This window comes from Calliphora vicina, chromosome 4 (assembly GCF_958450345.1).
Source record: "Calliphora vicina chromosome 4, idCalVici1.1, whole genome shotgun sequence".
Classification (NCBI taxonomy): domain Eukaryota; kingdom Metazoa; phylum Arthropoda; class Insecta; order Diptera; family Calliphoridae; genus Calliphora; species Calliphora vicina.
The window spans coordinates 54,625,018-54,645,346 of record NC_088783.1 but is presented as its reverse complement, the minus strand read 5'-3'; the positions used below and the strand labels follow the sequence as shown (position 1 = coordinate 54,645,346).

Sequence of the window (20,329 nt, the reverse complement as noted above, 5' to 3'; positions counted from 1 at the left end):
GACGACTAAAATAGAGAAAATATCGCTCAGTTCGTCGTTTTCACATTAACAATGAAAAGTTCGGTTATAAGTTAACAGAAGATCATATAAAAGACAAAGTTGCTCATGTTGTCGTCAGCAGTGTTAGATGTAGACCATATTTATGACATTGTTTCTCATTCAAGACATTGTTTTTTAATCGATGATTTGATATAAGAAATGTCATACATAAATCTTCAAAGACAATTTGACCAACTGGGTGGATAAATATTTAATGTATTTGTTTGCATACATTTGTGTGTATCTATGTATGTGTCCAAAAGTCGTTTATGAAAAGAAGAAAGTAAACAATTAAAATTCTTTAAATATTTTAAAAAAACATCATACATTCATAAAGTCATTATCTTTCTATCTTTGTACTCGTATGTATTTTGGTTTGGAGAGGTTTATTCTTTTTTGTGATGACAACAGACCTTCGCAGTACGCAATCTAGATGGGGGACACAAACTTCCATTTAGATGGATTACCAAATGTATAATGATTTCTATGAGATGCATAGTTAATGATTAGATAAGATTTGATGGATAAAGATATGTTGGAAATTATGGGAATCTGTTCAACCTAATTGTTACAGTTTCTTTACTATACTATGATAAGATTATATACATTTTCCTACTTGTAAATGTTCCAAAGAAAACGATTTAGATGGGGGTTTCAGTTGGGAAGATAATATTTTCGTTTGTGTAACTCTACAGATCATTTTGTTTTAGAAGTTCTTAAAAATTAAGGCTTAGTCTTAGAAATGTTGTTAAGGATCTTAAAAATAAAGGAAATACAAATTAATTAGATTAATAAGACCACAAGAAGATTTTGTTATCCAATTGATATAAACCCGTGACGTTAATCAGAGCCAAGCTATAAATTATATTCAAATGTTTGGTAATTTTAACCTGAATATATTGCTTTGAAATTAATGTCAATTTACCTCTTAGTTTAAGATACTAGTTACGAGGGCAGACCGTGACTTTTTGAATGAAGCACAGGTTTTTGAGTTCTACACATATTGTATAACGTTTCTTCAATTTTGTATCCCTTTTGGAGTTGGAGTTAAATATCTTTCCGCCGAGCCATTTTTCAGGTTTGGAAACAATAAATATTCACTCGTGGCTAAGAGCGGATGAGCGAGCACTTCTTGTTTAACCCTATTGTTGGAAAGGGTGCCTGACAAACTCACCTTGACTTTCTGTGAGAATCCCTTTTGTTTACTACTGTTTGGTCTCTGGTGTGTTGCGGTGGCTCCACGTTTCGATCACGGTTACGAACGGCTCAAAAACTCGTTCATATTGCGGTTGAAACACTCTTGTGAAGTTGATATAGCACATAATAGTAGAGTTAAATTCCAATGCCTGCGTGATTTAAAAATGTTTTCACCCGATTTCTCCTCTAAAATGTTCGAATTTTAAAAAGGTTCCAACTTCAGGTTCAGAACTTACCCGTTTGTAGCCCAGAAACTTTCGAATTTCCAAAAATCCTTTTCTAATTGATCTACATTGTCCAAAAATCGAGCCGCTATCTTTTGTTGAATCAGTCAGTTACTCAGTAACGATACAATTTTCTAAGGACAAAGTACCGAACACAAATTAATAATCGAAAGAAACTACAGCATTCTTCACTCTAAATCTGGCTGCACTAAAGAAGCTTTTTTTAATAACCTTTTCCTTTTATACATATCGCTAAATACCTTCCTGTTATCTACCGGAACTCTTACAGACATCTTTATTGGCAGATCACTAAGAGTTATCTGACGAATCTCTTCCAGATGTCCCTATTCAGGAGTCCCTAGCAGTTCTAGGAGACAGTCCCGAACTAGTGATTCATTTTGGGTGGCAACTAGTTATATAAATAGCTACATGATTACTTATTTCAACATTTGCGTGTCCTAAGCAGGTTGACCCTACATAGATTACAAATATACTGTCTAATAGAAGGTCCGAAGTAGTTAATGAATTGGATGCACAGCTATATAACTATTTATTTTAACACTTACAGGTGCTAATTGACCTCAGTCATTTAAAAAGACATATCAGAGACAATCCAATAACCGATTGCTTTTAAAAAATCCTTCCTCCGTCAACTCTCCAATAGATTGTTTCTGGTGGGTAAAATAACTACTTTCTAAAGTGCAGTCCAAAAAAACGATTAAAGTCACCACACTCTAGGTTACTTAGAGGCACTAAAGCGACAACTGAATTTACATTAGATTAAATGGGATATCTGTATACTTAAGCAAAATGAAAATAAACTGTATGAGAATTATATCAACACAATTTGTATAAAAACAATTTGTACGAATTACTCACATAAAGGGTTAATACAAAATAAACGTTTAAAGAAACTAAACTCTAGATTACTTAGAGACACTTAAGTGATAATTGACTCCACGCTAGATCACCTGAGATGTATAAAGTCACCAATTGACTTCTCTTTACACATATGCGTAAAATGCCCCAGAATATATCAATTGGGGTCTGCAGAAATATTGCAAATACATTCACTATAACCACTTTATGTTCTATAAATAAAATTTATTTTAATTAATACCTAATTTATATTAAATTGACAAGAAAATCAAGATGTTTATGTTTTTTTATTTATTCTATTATGTGCATATGTTTGTGTATTCCTACATATTCCTTGTATTAACAACTCATTTTGACACTTGAGTTACTTCCGATTTAGTTATTTCCGGTTGAATAAATCTGTTAACGTAAAACAGTTACCAACTGACTAGAAAACTAAAATAAAACAGCAACATATTTAGAAGATGAAACTGTTCTTTTTTATTATTATTCCATGAACATTCCTTTGCATAACATGTTGTTTTGGTTTTTACATGGGTTTTTTTTAGTTTTTTTTAGATTTTTTTTACTGACCATGTAATTTTAATCAGAACGTTTGAAAAAATATACATATACATAAATGTATGTATATTATTTTAGTTTTATTTTTTGTTGCATTTTGTTGTTATATTTGTTTTGTTTTGGTGTTAAAGCGTTATAAGTAGGTGATACAAATAAGGGTATATAAATGCATTTATTTAGTCATATATGGAAAGTTGTTCACACAGAAAGGTTACCAATAGGAAATTTAGAAGTAATGACAGCATATAACATGTAAATTGATTGTTTCTTTCTATCTAAGAAATATGTTCATTGTAATTTCAAGAGATTGTGTAACTTCAATCAGCTGGGAACTCTGTCATTGAGCAATCCAAAAAGGCAAGATCTTCGTGTGCCAAGGAACTAAGGAGCCTTCATACTAAAGTTCTTACTATTCCCCGAGATAGTAAAAGCTTTTGGTCATTCGTTAAAAGAGTACAGGATAATGCTAGTAGCTCAATTGCGACTCTTTTAAAGGATGACCAAACATTCATTGACCCGGTTGATAAAGCTAACCATTTATCCGAATTATATATTCTTTCGTGCTCGTACTGCAAAATAGGTTTTATCAGATCTCATCGTAAATAAGTCTCCTGGACCAGATGACATACCAGCTGGTCTTGATGCAGTGCTTTTCATACCGTGCCGGCGTATTTGGACGGTTGCTAATGTCACGCCAATTCCTAAAAAGGGAGATGCTAATAACGCTGAAAATGTGGTGTTCAATAATTTACTTAACGTCTTTCAGTATGGCTTCCGTAGTTGACGCTCTATCGGAGACTTGTTAGCATTCCTATCGAAAAAATGCTGTCGCTCTTTTGGTGTCGGTATTAACTTCTCTCGATTTATATCGGGCTTTCTCAGAGATCGCACTATACGAGTTGCTATAGATGGGATATCATTCAAGATAAATTCAGGGGGGTTACTCTATATTGCGATGCGAAAGAAAAATGGTACAATTGGTACCCTTTATTGCGTTTTCGCATCGCACAAAAAATTAGTTTAAAATGTTTTTATTTACAAGTTTTGACATTTAATTTTGTCATTCTTCGCTATTGTTTTTTTGTGGTGCCAGTATTGCTTTTTTTTTGCGAAAGCGTTTGCGTAGACGATACAGAGTACAAAATTGTATTCTTAACGCATTTACCTTTCGCATCGAAATTGCTTTCGCATCGCAATAGAGAGTAACCCCCCAGGCGTACCGCATGGCTCCGTTCTTTCTCATACTCTATATCTTATTTTTCTAAACAACGTTCTATGTCAAACTTCCAACTTTATCTATTATTTTGCAGATAACAGCAACATTTGCCATTCATATTCATTCAATTACAGACCAAGCCTGTCGGAGATTAGGGTAATGAGTACGGTTTTTACCCCGGGAATTCCCGGGACAAATTTCGCGGGAAATTTGCCAATTTTAAACTGACAAAACTACAAAGAAAACAAGTTAGAAAGAACTCTAATTTAAAAAAAAAGTGAAAAGTTTTTTTTTACAGTTTTTCGTTTATATCTCGGCAATATTAGACAGCTTATTATTTATTTGAATATTTAAAAAAACATATGGAAAACAGCACGATCTAGAAATAAAGGTGAATCATCTTCAATGCCAAGATGAACCGGTGCGAATTATTCCACAATGCTCTAGTATAACAAAGGTCCCTACTTTTGATGGCGGCACACCATTTGGTATTTTCAAGTATAGAATTGATTTTGGCCTTGAAAGAAAATACAGCAATAGTTCTTGGTAAAGCTGGCCACACACCGAATGATTTGTTCGCCTGATTTGTGATTGAAAATTTTCAATTACTTGTGATTTTGTTCGCACACAGCCCCACTAACAAGTAACATGACGTCGAACACGAACAAATCATACTCACAAATCAACCGTGTGTGGCCAGCTTAACAATGACAGCTTTATAATGAGTGTGTTTTACAGATGTTGTATTATAAAGTTTGAATAAATTCTGTTATTAATTAACTTCAAAATCAATTAAATTTAAATGAAGCTTTTGAAGGAAGATAAAGGATTAGATATTGGGAATGGATTAAGATTTTAGCGAATTAAGCTCAAATTGAATTAATTAATACAAAGCTCTATATTTAATGATTATAACACTAAGTTTTTATATGAAATTTTGCTATAATATTCGGGAATAACCGGGTATCCGGGAAAGTAGAGACAAATTTAACCGATTCCCGGGAATCAAAAAAGGTCGGGAAATTAAAAACCCTAGTAATGAACCAAAATATGAATGTTATGCTTAACCAAGATCTTGTGACAATCTCTGAATGGGGTCGTGCAAATAGGATCGCTTTCAACGCTCGCAAGACTAAGTGTTGCTTGACACAGAAACGAACGACAGACCATGTCGCTTCATCCGTATTTATGGGTGGTTTAAATATTTTGGACGCTCTTGATTGCATGAGAATATAATGTAATACAAGAAGCATTCAAGAGTCTCGAATTTCTGAAACGGTGTAGGAATTACTTCACACCATCTGATATCCTACACCACCAATATCCGATCGAAAATGGAATATAACTATCATCTATTGGCCGGTGCATCAAAGTCTATTTTGGAGCTTCTCGACCGCGGGACAGGAGAGGACGAAGGTGATTATTGGTAACAGTAGGGTATCCAACTCTATTGATTCCTTGGAGCACCGTCGCAATGTGGGCTGCGTTTCACTGTTCTATCGGTACTACAATGGAATTTGTTCTGATGAATTTAAAGATCTTTTTCCTGATACTCGCAGATTTTTACACGTTTTTCATCAAGAACACATCCCTTTGCGATCGACACACTACAGGAAAATTCTTTCTTTAGCCGTACTGTACGTATGTGAAACAAACTTCCCACTAAAGTGTTTCCTGTAATTTTCAATGTAGGGAAGTTCAAATCGAATGATCACAAACACTACTGCCTCTTTCCTCCCTCCCATAACCTATTTTCTATCCCTTGAGTGCTGGTCCAAGAAGAAAAAAATGTTTAGGTCAAATTTTAATTTTCCAAATTTATTATTCCAATAATAAATGTATGAAAATGTGCCCCCTAATCAGCACAAAATATAAACTGTAAATAGTTGATTCTTTCCATCTAAGAAATATTTCTGAAACTTCTGATGTTTCATAAATGTTCGGCCAAATCGTTAAAGTTTCCTAATGGGGTCGTCTATACATCTCATTCCCATAACCAAGTACATATACGATGGAGAAACAGCAGACAAAAAGAAACGATTGTGAGGAAGTTCTACGATTGTTAAACGGAAGTTGGCTGATAATTGCTTTTGGGGTTTTTCTTTATTCACATTCACTACTCCACTCCACTCTGCACGAGTGTGAGAGTGTAATTTGTTGCTGTTGCTGTCGTGGTGGGGACTATGGTGTTGCTGCATGCTGCTGTTTCTAGGTTCTGCTCTTTTAATGGTGTTGTTACAAAGTAATAATGGTGGTGTGGTGCCAGTCGGTGGTGGTGGTGATGATGATGGTGGTGGGAAATTCTTTTTATTTCTTGTTGTGTTTGTGTTTCTGTGCAAAGCTGAGTGGCATAAAAACGTCAGAGGCAGTCATGTGCATAGTGTATGTCGCCTTTTGTTTTGTTTTTGTTTTGAGAAACATGATGTGTTAATGTTGTTGTTGGTTTATTTTGAAACTGTTTTTCGTTTCTGTACTTGTTGTTGCTTCTGGTGTTTATGTATGGGAAGCAGTCTGGAAATTTATTTAAAAATTTTGGAAATGCAGCTTGTTGAATAGTCTTTTAGTTTAGAGGTTATGCACGAAATGTTCTTTGCTGGGGAAAAAGTCTAGTTGATACAGCTGTCGATGAGTTTACAATATTTCTCTTCGTTCCGGAACAATGATTCAATTTTCGAGGGAACGAATATTCAAGAATGAACAATATATAGGAAAAAAGAGCACAGTTTGCCTATAAATGCCTCAGAAGTAATGATGTAAGAACTTCGTAGGAGTCTATATTTTAAAGCAATCGGAACAATTATGTAAATTTTAACAAGGTTAACACTTTGGAAGGAAGACACTTGACGTCAAGGAACATTCGAAATTCTGAGTATTTCTGACGGATTGTTCCCCAAAGAGGGAAAATATACGTAATATTATTATATTGTACATTTACATAATTACAGATTATTGTTGCTTTTGCAAGGTACTCAATGTAAAATAAGTTTCGTACTAATGTTCTCCTTTTTTGGTGACAATATATCGGAAACACCCACAGTTTAGATTGTTCTTTGACCTCTGTTGTGATTCATGCTTCGTCAACATTAAATACGAAATGTTTTACGACGAGAGGAATCTCCTCGTTCATTCATAGTTTATATAAGTATTCATGGTTTTGGTTTTGAATTAGCTTTAAGCTGTTTGAAAGTTAACTTTTGATGCTGAATACAATTCGATTGTTACGAAAGCAACAAGTTTGAATTTGATTGATAATTTGAAACAAAGTGCCGCTAAAGCTCACTGATTGTTCACCAGAGTTTATGGTGAATGTATTCCATCGGTTTTAACGTGCGAGAGATGGTTTGAGCGGTTCAGAATTGGTAATTTTGGCACGGAAGTTTGAAGACCAGGAATTGCAGGCTTTACTCCATGAAGATTGTTGTAAAATTCAACAAGAGTTTGCAAAATCACTGGGATCTACTCAAGCAGCAGAATTAATCACAAGGCAGAGGAATTTGGTACCATACGAATTGAAGCCAAAAGACCTTGAAATCAATAAAAAATCAATTTTGCACCGAATCATTACAATGAAAAGTGGATTCATTATGATAACCCGAAGCGTAAGAGATCGTGTGTGAAGAACGGCCAACCAGCCGAATCGACACCAAAGCCAAATATCCAAGGCGCAAAGGTAATTTTCTGTATTTGGTGGGAGCAAAAGGGTCCTATATATTATGAGCTGCTGAAATCTGGTTATAACATCACAGGGAACCTGTACCGAAGGCAACTGATTTATTTGAAGTGAGCCTTTGCCGAAAAACGCCCAGAATATGCGGCCTGGCATGAAACCGTAATATTACAACATGACAACGTCCGGATGTTGCACTGTGCCCTGATAGACTAGTGTGCTGGGCTATAAATCTGAGTGTTGCGGTTCCAATTCCCGGCAAAGACCCTGGGTTTATCTGCAGACAAGCAAAAAGCTTTGCAGTTTGTGTTTGTTTTTTAAAAAAAATACATGTTAAAAAGTATTTAGAATGAAGTTTTGGGAAGTCTTACCTCACCTTACTTTATAGTCCTGACCGTGCCCCGTACTAGTTGTTTCGATCGATGCAAAACGATCTCTTTGGGATACGCTCCACTTTGGAACAGACTATCCGATATGGGCTTGATTTGTTCTTGGTCTGAAAAGATGATGTTCACAGATAGATGGGAAAAGGCCATAGCTAACAATGGTCAATACTTGTTTCAAAATAAAAGCTAAAAACTTAAAAAATCCCTAATTTTTAAGTCATACACCCGATATTAGATTGGATCCGAGCACCTCGATCCATATGATCTCTTGTTCAGCATTTATATTCATGGCAACACGCCCAGACATCATCTAAAGCCAATTATCCTATTCTGTGAAAGACCAAAGATATCATTTGGATTCATCAGGAGTCCCCCAAACTTTTTGTTTTTACAAGACCCCAAAGCTGGACATTCGCATACCAATTTTAGAAATTTCATCGAACATCTCAGAAAAATTGAACTGTTTTGTTAGATAATTTACCAAAGGAAACAAATATTGGTTTTACTGACCCTATAATATGCCTTTGCCTCTTTTTAAATGACCCTTATCGAGCGAACTTAATTGGGGCTTTTCTAGAGAGATCGTAATAAAACGCCTTCGATTGGCGGAGCCCGGATATTTTCCACGTCGAGCTAAGTCTTATTTCATCCAAAAAACATGGCAGCCAGGATGCAAGAGAAATGCTTTATGAAAACAAGCTGATACCCCCATTATCTAAATAGTCGGTTTGTTCGGTTCCTAATAACTTATTCTATTCTTTTTATTATACCTTTCAGACTGCCTTCGTCTATATATTATTGCACATTTTAGTGTTTTTGAGTTTCGTTCGTTCTTTACAGTTTTTAGTTAGTGTAACTTTTTTACTGTTGCCTGGCTTCCTGCCCCGTGAAAAAATACTCACACTCTCTTGCAAATACTTGCACATTTACTTGAGTATGCATGTGTTTATATGTATGTGTTTAGATGATGGTGTTGCTGCTGAATGTTGTCTTCTTCTTCTTTTTCGGTTTGTCTTTCAGCCATTCACTCTTTTTATTTATTTTTTGTTGTTTCCTCCAGTAGTTCTCTGTTCAACACAACAAATGTGTTTCTGTTTGGAAAAATTTGTTGAGTGGGTCAAGGTTAAATGGATATTATAAATAATGTCATTGGTTTTGTTTTAATTTCTTTTTATCTTGTTTTTGTTTTATTTATATTTTTTTTTGTAGGTTTTTGATGTTCACTACTCCACTCCACTCTGCACGAGTGTGAGAGTGTAATTTGTTGCTGTTGCTGTCGTGGTGGGGACTATGGTGTTGCTGCATGCTGCTGTTTCTAGGTTCTGCTCTTTTAATGGTGTTGTTACAAAGTAATAATGGTGGTGTGGTGCCAGTCGGTGGTGGTGGTGATGATGATGGTGGTGGGAAATTCTTTTTATTTCTTGTTGTGTTTGTGTTTCTGTGCAAAGCTGAGTGGCATAAAAACGTCAGAGGCAGTCATGTGCATAGTGTATGTCGCCTTTTGTTTTGTTTTTGTTTTGAGAAACATGATGTGTTAATGTTGTTGTTGGTTTATTTTGAAACTGTTTTTCGTTTCTGTACTTGTTGTTGCTTCTGGTGTTTATGTATGGGAAGCAGTCTGGAAATTTATTTAAAAATTTTGGAAATGCAGCTTGTTGAATAGTCTTTTAGTTTAGAGGTTATGCACGAAATGTTCTTTGCTGGGGAAAAAGTCTAGTTGATACAGCTGTCGATGAGTTTACAATATTTCTCTTCGTTCCGGAACAATGATTCAATTTTCGAGGGAACGAATATTCAAGAATGAACAATATATAGGAAAAAAGAGCACAGTTTGCCTATAAATGCCTCAGAAGTAATGATGTAAGAACTTCGTAGGAGTCTATATTTTAAAGCAATCGGAACAATTATGTAAATTTTAACAAGGTTAACACTTTGGAAGGAAGACACTTGACGTCAAGGAACATTCGAAATTCTGAGTATTTCTGACGGATTGTTCCCCAAAGAGGGAAAATATACGTAATATTATTATATTGTACATTTACATAATTACAGATTATTGTTGCTTTTGCAAGGTACTCAATGTAAAATAAGTTTCGTACTAATGTTCTCCTTTTTTGGTGACAATATATCGGAAACACCCACAGTTTAGATTGTTCTTTGACCTCTGTTGTGATTCATGCTTCGTCAACATTAAATACGAAATGTTTTACGACGAGAGGAATCTCCTCGTTCATTCATAGTTTATATAAGTATTCATGGTTTTGGTTTTGAATTAGCTTTAAGCTGTTTGAAAGTTAACTTTTGATGCTGAATACAATTCGATTGTTACGAAAGCAACAAGTTTGAATTTGATTGATAATTTGAAACAAAGTGCCGCTAAAGCTCACTGATTGTTCACCAGAGTTTATGGTGAATGTATTCCATCGGTTTTAACGTGCGAGAGATGGTTTGAGCGGTTCAGAATTGGTAATTTTGGCACGGAAGTTTGAAGACCAGGAATTGCAGGCTTTACTCCATGAAGATTGTTGTAAAATTCAACAAGAGTTTGCAAAATCACTGGGATCTACTCAAGCAGCAGAATTAATCACAAGGCAGAGGAATTTGGTACCATACGAATTGAAGCCAAAAGACCTTGAAATCAATAAAAAATCAATTTTGCACCGAATCATTACAATGAAAAGTGGATTCATTATGATAACCCGAAGCGTAAGAGATCGTGTGTGAAGAACGGCCAACCAGCCGAATCGACACCAAAGCCAAATATCCAAGGCGCAAAGGTAATTTTCTGTATTTGGTGGGAGCAAAAGGGTCCTATATATTATGAGCTGCTGAAATCTGGTTATAACATCACAGGGAACCTGTACCGAAGGCAACTGATTTATTTGAAGTGAGCCTTTGCCGAAAAACGCCCAGAATATGCGGCCTGGCATGAAACCGTAATATTACAACATGACAACGTCCGGATGTTGCACTGTGCCCTGATAGACTAGTGTGCTGGGCTATAAATCTGAGTGTTGCGGTTCCAATTCCCGGCAAAGACCCTGGGTTTATCTGCAGACAAGCAAAAAGCTTTGCAGTTTGTGTTTGTTTTTTAAAAAAAATACATGTTAAAAAGTATTTAGAATGAAGTTTTGGGAAGTCTTACCTCACCTTACTTTATAGTCCTGACCGTGCCCCGTACTAGTTGTTTCGATCGATGCAAAACGATCTCTTTGGGATACGCTCCACTTTGGAACAGACTATCCGATATGGGCTTGATTTGTTCTTGGTCTGAAAAGATGATGTTCACAGATAGATGGGAAAAGGCCATAGCTAACAATGGTCAATACTTGTTTCAAAATAAAAGCTAAAAACTTAAAAAATCCCTAATTTTTAAGTCATACACCCGATATTAGATTGGATCCGAGCACCTCGATCCATATGATCTCTTGTTCAGCATTTATATTCATGGCAACACGCCCAGACATCATCTAAAGCCAATTATCCTATTCTGTGAAAGACCAAAGATATCATTTGGATTCATCAGGAGTCCCCCAAACTTTTTGTTTTTACAAGACCCCAAAGCTGGACATTCGCATACCAATTTTAGAAATTTCATCGAACATCTCAGAAAAATTGAACTGTTTTGTTAGATAATTTACCAAAGGAAACAAATATTGGTTTTACTGACCCTATAATATGCCTTTGCCTCTTTTTAAATGACCCTTATCGAGCGAACTTAATTGGGGCTTTTCTAGAGAGATCGTAATAAAACGCCTTCGATTGGCGGAGCCCGGATATTTTCCACGTCGAGCTAAGTCTTATTTCATCCAAAAAACATGGCAGCCAGGATGCAAGAGAAATGCTTTATGAAAACAAGCTGATACCCCCATTATCTAAATAGTCGGTTTGTTCGGTTCCTAATAACTTATTCTATTCTTTTTATTATACCTTTCAGACTGCCTTCGTCTATATATTATTGCACATTTTAGTGTTTTTGAGTTTCGTTCGTTCTTTACAGTTTTTAGTTAGTGTAACTTTTTTACTGTTGCCTGGCTTCCTGCCCCGTGAAAAAATACTCACACTCTCTTGCAAATACTTGCACATTTACTTGAGTATGCATGTGTTTATATGTATGTGTTTAGATGATGGTGTTGCTGCTGAATGTTGTCTTCTTCTTCTTTTTCGGTTTGTCTTTCAGCCATTCACTCTTTTTATTTATTTTTTGTTGTTTCCTCCAGTAGTTCTCTGTTCAACACAACAAATGTGTTTCTGTTTGGAAAAATTTGTTGAGTGGGTCAAGGTTAAATGGATATTATAAATAATGTCATTGGTTTTGTTTTAATTTCTTTTTATCTTGTTTTTGTTTTATTTATATTTTTTTTTGTAGGTTTTTGATGTTGTTTTTGTTGTTTTACATTTCAAAACTTTAAAATGAAATTTTATTTTATACAGTTCTGTTCTGTTTTATTTTTGTGTTGTGTGTTCTGTACTTATTTATATTATTTTTAAATAACAATGTCGTAGATATGAATATTAAATTTAGTTGATTTGTTTGCTTACGTATTGGATTAAGGGAAATTGTATTAAAATAAATGTTTAAATTAGAAATGTGTAACTGTGTGTATGTTTAGTTTTTTTTTGGGGGTAATAATAATAATGTAACTTTGACAGGTGGTTTATGAACTGTCACTACATTTAGTTTTTAGAGAATACATAATTTCAAATAAAATTAGTTTAGTAAATTTTATTAAATTTAAAGGGCAATATAGTTTTTAATACGATTTAAAGAATATTTGGATCCTTTTGTTGTAAACTAAAATTTGTATTACCGAATAAATGTTTTGAATTTCTATTTAAATAATATTTCATAGTTAAGGTAGTTTAAACTAAACTAAATATAATTAATGTTTCAGAATTTAAGATTTTTAAACAAGAATTTTAGATTTTTAAACAAGAATTTCAGATTCTTAAACAACAATTGTAAAATCACCATTTTGTTGTGATTTTTTGTTTTGAAAAAAAAATTCTTATTTTAAGTTTTCGAGACATAATTAATTATTTTAATTATTGGAACACTTTATTTTTTGTTTAATTTATTTTATATTTTAAAAGTCTCTCAAACGTCCCTAAAAAATTAAATTTTTTCTCTTCTCTTCTACTTTCAGACTAACATTCAAGAAAACTGTACCATAAAAACAGCGATAACCATGTTAATATTGCTTTTATAGTTGCTACTTTTTCTAGAAAAATAAACCCAATTAAAGTTTAAATTCAAATTAACACAAACGAGAAAAGAAAAAAAAATGTTTTGATTAGAATTTAAGTTTTGCAACACAAGCAAAGTGTGTGGAGATTAGAAACCGCGTTTGCTCTAAACAAACAACAAACTACGTCATAAGGTTTTCTAATCTCTTGCTGACTGCATCATCAACGCACCACAAAATAGCCAACAACAATCAACACACTCACAATGGGTGCCAATGCATCGACTGGCAATTATCCGCCTGTAATGACAACATCACAAGGTCATTCATCTGGCGGTGGTATGCCACCGGGTGCAAGTACTAGTTCAAGTTTATTACTGCCCAGCACAGGGGCCAATTCATTGCTGTCCGCCTCTCTGGGTGGGCCAGGCGGTGGTGGTCCCCATTTTCGGGAACAACGACGCAAACGTGTTACGGGTTTTGCCACCCTCAAGCGTAAATTCATAAGACGACGGCGTTCTTCAAAAGCCTGTGATCATGCAAGAGTGCTGAGAGATTTTGTTTCGGACTGGACACCGCTAGAGTTGGCGGCATTGTGTGAAGAATATGAAGCATTGGCCGCTTTAAGAGATTTATCGGTAAGTTTGAAAATACATATTTTTGGAAATTTGAAATCAACTTCAAATCAAATTTGAACTTCACCTTCATCAAATAATGTGTTAGCTTAAGATTATGAAAAATGGTATTAATAAGTACTCAAAGCTCAAATTACTGAAACGACGGGTTAAGCTATAACTAATACCCTATACTCAAATTAAGCTTCAATTGTAGACATTTCTATAGTCTAGCTTGGGGCCATTCTATAGTCTAAATTAATCTTCAATCGTATGACTTTATATAGTGTAATTTAAGCTTCAATTGTAGGTCTTTCTATAATCTAAATTAAGCCTCAATTTTAGGTCTATCTATAGTATAAATTAAACTTCAGCAGTAGGTCATTCTTTAGTCTAAATTAAGCTTCAATCATAGGTCTTTCTACAGTCTAAATTAAGATTCAATCGTAGTCTAAATTATGTTTCAATTGTAGGTCTTTCTATAGTCTAAATTAAGCATCAATCGTAGGCCTTTTTATAGTCTAAATTAAGCTTCAATCGTAGGTCTTTCTATAGTATAAATTAAGCTTCAATCGCAGGCCTTCATATAGTCGAAATTAAGCTTCAATCATAGGTCTCCCTATAGTCTAAATTATGATTTAATCGTAGGTCTTTCTATAATCTAAATTAAGATTTAAACGTTTTTGAAACGAAGGTCTTCCTATAGTCTAAATTAAGCTTCAATCATAGGTCTCCCTATAGTCTAAATTAAGATTCAAACGTAGGAATTTCTATAGTCTAAATTAAGCTACAATCATAGATATTTTTATAGTCTAAATTAAGCTTCAATCGTAGGTCTTTCTTTAGTCTAAATTAAGCTTCAATATTAGGTTTTCTATAGTCTAAATTAAGCTCCAATTGTAGGTTTTTCAATAGTCTAAATTAAGCTTCAATCGTAGGTCTTAATATAGTCATAATTAAGCTTAAATCGTAGGTGTTTCTATAGTGTAAATTAAGCTTCAATCGCAGGTCTTCCTATAGTCTAAATTAAGCTTCAATCATAGGTCTCCCTATAGTCTAAATTAAGATTTAATCGAAGGTCTTTCTATAATCTAAATTAAGGTCCAATCAAAGGTCTTTCTAAAGTTTTAATTAAGCCTCAATCATAGGTCTTTCTATAGTCTAAATTAAGCTTCAATCATAGGTCTTTCTAAAGTATAAATTAAGCTTCAATCATAGGTCTTTCTAATGTCTAAATTAAGCTTCAATCAAAGGTCTTTCTAATGTCTAAATTAAGCTTCAATCGTAGGTATTTCTGTAGTCTAAATTAAGATTCAATCGTAGGTCTTTCTATAGTATAAATTAAGCTTCAATCAAAGGTCTTTCTAAAGTCTAAATTAAGCTTCAATCATAGGTCTTTTTAAAGTCTAAATTAAGCGTCAATGGTATGTAATTTTTATACCCTTCACATTCGTGAGAAGGGTATATATATATAAGTTTGTCATTCCGTTTGTAATTTCCACAATATAATTTTCTGACCCTATAAAGTATATATATTCTGTATCCTTATATATAGCGGAGTCGATTAAGCCATGTCCGTCTGTCTGTCTATTTGTTGAAATCAATTTTCTGAAGACACCAGATATCTTCGGGATCCAAAGCTTTAATAATTCTGTCAGACATGCTTTCGAGAAGTTTGATATTTAAAATCAGCAAAATCGGTCCACAAATGGCTGAGATATGAGAAAAAAACCAGGACAACCTCGATTTTTTACCTATTTTTGACCTATATCTGGATTACTAAGCCATTAATATAGACATTATGAATATCTAATGATACATATTTCAAAGACCTTTGCAACGACGTATATAAGACCATAGTAAGTTGGACCTACAATGGGTCAAAATCGGAAAAAATATTTTTTCACCCGAATTTTTTTTCACCAAAAAATTAAAAAACTAATTTTTCGGCACAGCCGAATATAGCTCTCATACTTGGTTAGTCTTGTTTAATTTTCAATTGTAGGTCTTTCTCTTTTCTATAGTCTAGTATATGGTTAGATATATGTAGCTAAAGATTGTTTATCATAAATTTTTTTCTGAAAAAATTTCACAATATTTAAAAGGATTGAAATTTCGTTGCAGCCAAATAAGTTTCTTATTTTTTCATTCATTTTAAAGCAGTATTTAAAAGAAGATTGGTTATTTTTTCATTTCATTGCGCCGACCTCATTCAAAATAATCTTTCCTTATATACCCATGTACTTTATTTAACATCTTTGTAATCCGCCCTCGTTTAGATGCAAGCCGAGTTGGCTCGTCCACCTGCTACCACTTACAAACAAGATCTTGCTGCTCTTTTTGAGACGAAGACTTGTACAGACTGTGATCTCGTCTTCCGTGGCGCCATATTTCCCGTGCACCGCTGCATACTCTCATCTCGTTGCACCTACTTTCGTGATCTTTTAGCCGGTTGTCCCGGCTTCGGAGCTCGTATTTGTCTCGAGCTACCCACCTCACCCATTGATGTTCAAATGTTTGCCTCCCTACTGCGATATCTCTATACGGGGGACTTGTGTCCCCACGATGCCAGCATGGATATTGGTTTGCTGCGCCAGCTGGGTGACGATTTTGGTACACCCAATCCCCTGGAACATGATTTACGTTATCTGCTTGAAACGGGAGATTATGCTGATGCTGCATTGGTTTTTACTTCCGAGAATGGTGGAGGCGGTGGTATTAGTGGCTCCTCAGCAATGGGTGTTGTGGGTTTGGGCAGTGAATACAATCGTCCGGATTCGGGGAATTCAGAATATGGGTTTCGGCCGAAACTGGAATTACCTTGCCACAAAGCTATATTAAGCGCGCGATCGCCTTTCTTTCGGAATCTCATAGCTAGACGAACACGTAATATGGATGCTGAATATGCAGAGCGTGCTTTGCATGTGCCGACACGTATTGTGTTGGATGAAACCGTGATACCAAAACGTTATGCTCGTGTTCTTTTACATGCCATTTATTTGGATACCGTAGACTTAGCATTAATTTTAAGGGGAGCAAATTCGGGAACAGCAGCGGCTGGTTCGCTGGGTGAAGTGCATGCATTGACGGCTGGTAGAACACGGCCAACGCCTCTAGAGGAGGCTATGGAACTATATCAAATTGGTAGATTTTTAGAATTGGATATTTTAGCACAAGGTTGCGAAGATCTCATATTGGAGTGGCTGACATTAGATACTCTGCCAACGGTGCTCAAATGGGGGAGTCAGGTAAATCTTATAGTTACTAAAACTAAAATATGAAATCAATATTTTCAACTCAAATTATTATTATTTACAGCCCCATGGTTCTGCGTGGGTTTTCCGCCAAGCTTGCCAATATTTACGCGAAGAATTCTCTGCAGTCATCTCATCACCTGTTTTGCATCAACTCGATAAATCGCAACTCATACATGTTTTACAATCTAATTTTTTACAAGCTTCCGAATTGGAAGTCCTACAGGCTGTACTCAAATGGGGAGAACAAGAACTCATACGACGCATGGAAGATCGTGAACCCAATCTATTGTCGCACACTGCCCATTCGGTAACAAGAAAAGGTGTCAAGAAACGCGACCTTAGTGATGTAGAACTCAGAGAAATTCTCTCTGATCTTTTGCCCTTAGTGAGAATGGATCATGTTCTACCGCCAAACAGTGAAGTGCTGGCCCAGGCAATACGTAGGGGTCTAGTGAGTACACCGCCTTCTCATATGATCGGTGACGAACGGGAGAATTTACGTATCAATGCCTGGATTAGGGGAGGAAAAAATCAGGGTCTGTTCGTAAGACCACGCCTGTTTATGCCATATTTTGAAGAAGTTAAAGCTTTGCTGGAGGATCGCATGACTTCGTCACATCATCAAGCTGAACTGATGAGAATGCGACGTTCTCGACAAATGCCTGACATACCTGATACTCTGTATATGGTTTCTAGAATGAATGCAGCTTCGAATAGTGGTGTCGGCAATACCGGTGTGGGTACGGGCACGGATACTGTAGATATTCTAGCTGCTGCCGCTGCTATACCACCTCCCGATACACAAACCTTGGCCGCTATGCTGAAACGCGAACATAAACTTAGGCAATCACCCATGTGCCAGAGGGCTTTACATCTGCCTCTTTCGTCCAAACATGAAATCGATAGACAAATACGTTTACGTGTAGTTAGAGAGTTTAATCTACCCGATGCTGTATCGGATCTACTAGAGACATCACTACTCAGCAATACCCGCAATGTTCAAGATGAAGTACAAAATATGGCCGATTCGACGACCACGGTACAGTCCGTAGACGACTGCTGTTTGCTGGAGGACGATGATCAGTCGCCACCACCCTCGCCAGCAGCGGCTTCGGCCGGCTCAGTACCCAGACACTCGGCCATGGGCGCTAGTTATCTGTCGTCTTCGGTGGGCTCTAATGCGGGCTCAACGTCATGTGGTGCTGCCTCAACGTCGGGAGCCGATGGTTTACCTGCCTGCTATACCAGAAATTTAACATTCCCACGACAACATGCCGCCGGTTTGTTGGGCTTAGGCTTTGGTTCTGGTGTGGGCATGGGCTCAGGTCTGCCACACAATTTCGCTAGACTTTCAGCGTCAGCACATCATCGCAATGACTTGCCTGCCCTCATAACCGAAGGTGATTATCGTGGTTTTGCACATGGCAGTGCATTGGGACTGGACATGGGCGGCGCTGAGGGTGGTGCCATGGGTTGTTCGGATGGCCCAAATGCTGGCCATCTTTCGGATATGATGCCGGATGTTGCCATGGCCACAGCTTCGTTGGGCCAACTTCATTTAGCTAATGCTAGTAGTTCGGCTAGTAGTACGAACGATATGCCCGAGTCTTTGCAATTGGATTTGGGCGATGGTTCCTCCCATATGATGGGTGCTGGAGGAGCGGCAGCAGCAGCGGGACCAATGGGAGGTTTGCGGGGACTACAGGTGAGTGGAGATATATTATAGTAATATAATGCTTGAGAAGTAAACGAAATTAACTTTAAATCTTTTTGAGGAGGGTTGAAACTTAGTCGTACGACTATTTAAGATATTCAACTCTTTTTATACCATTCACCATTGGTGGTAATTTTCATTTGTTACCCCTGGATCGATATAGATAGCGGATAGCGATATAGCCGTGTCCATCTGCCTTTTAAAATCGACTTTCCGAAGCACCCAAATAGCTTTCATTTATGATTGATAAATCAATTTAAATTCGGGAAAATCGGCCCACAAATGGCTAAGATATATATAAAAAACCACGACTTCCTCGTTTTGTTTTACCTATTTCTTTATCTATATCTGGATTACTGAGTCATTAACATAGACAATATGGATATCTAATGATAGACATTTCAAAGACCTTTCAAATGACGTCTATAGAAATTCGGTCCGAACGGAAAAATGAGTTGATCCGATTTTTTTTCAAGAAAAATTTTTTTCAACCAAATTTTTATTTTCAACAAAAAAGATTTGTCACAAATAAATTTTTCTTTAAAATTTTTATTTCTAAAATTTTTTTCACCAAATTTTTGTTCATCTAAAATTTTTTTCTCAAAAAAAAAAGTTTTCAATCTCAATTTAGCTCTCTTACTTATTTTATTTTATAAATTTTATCTTTATGTCATATTCTTTGCAGCATCAGTTACCTCCAAATAGCTATCATCATTTTATGCAACGTTCAAATTCACCCTTTGATGTCCTTCGTCAGGGACAACATTCACCGGCACCTGCACCACAACAACATCCACCACCTGGGACGTACAATACAGGACCACCACGTTTCTTATAGAGTTTGCGTGTGGCCCCCGATGAGGGCCTTTATTTTAGCATGCCTTTTTAATACAAAACAAAACCAACAAACAAAATTAAACAAATAACAAGCACAAAAAAACATTAAAAAAGTAATGAAACAAATAAAACAACCTTAAAAAAACTAAACCACCACCAAACACCCCTTTTATTATGATTATTATTATCTAAACTACTATATTAACAAGCTAAAATAAAGTACACGCGCTCAATTTACTCTATAAGAATTAGAAATGTCTTCTAAATCTGTTACTGTAACATAAAAACTTTAGTTTCATTCATTTCATACTGTTTCACATTTATTCTAAACAATTTTAATTTTTTATTATAATTTTTTTTTTTTTAATTTTCATTCATTTCATACGTTCGTTCTGTTGTTTAACATTTAGAACAAAAATATACATTAAATTAATAAAGAAAAGAAAAACAAATGTTTTATAATGTTATTTAAAGAATTATTATATATTAATTAATATTAATTTTTTCCTTAGATTTTAGGTAATTTATAAAAATATATTGATAAATCAAACA

At 35.4% G+C, this 20,329-nt stretch overlaps 1 protein-coding gene across 1 annotated transcript in view; it reads left to right on the top strand.

Annotated features, from left to right (window-relative positions):
- Positions 1-20,075, top strand: part of LOC135956308 (BTB/POZ domain-containing protein 7) — a 30,201-nt gene extending 10,126 nt beyond the window's left edge. Inside the window, exons 2-5 of the mRNA XM_065506752.1 lie at positions 13,317-13,993; positions 16,249-17,217; positions 17,288-18,931; positions 19,626-20,075. Coding sequence (XP_065362824.1) covers positions 13,622-13,993; positions 16,249-17,217; positions 17,288-18,931; positions 19,626-19,778 — 3,138 coding nt within the window. The 5' untranslated portion in view covers positions 13,317-13,621 and the 3' untranslated portion in view covers positions 19,779-20,075. The remainder of the gene's footprint in view (positions 1-13,316; positions 13,994-16,248; positions 17,218-17,287; positions 18,932-19,625) is intronic.
- Positions 20,076-20,329: the final 254 nt, after the last annotated feature.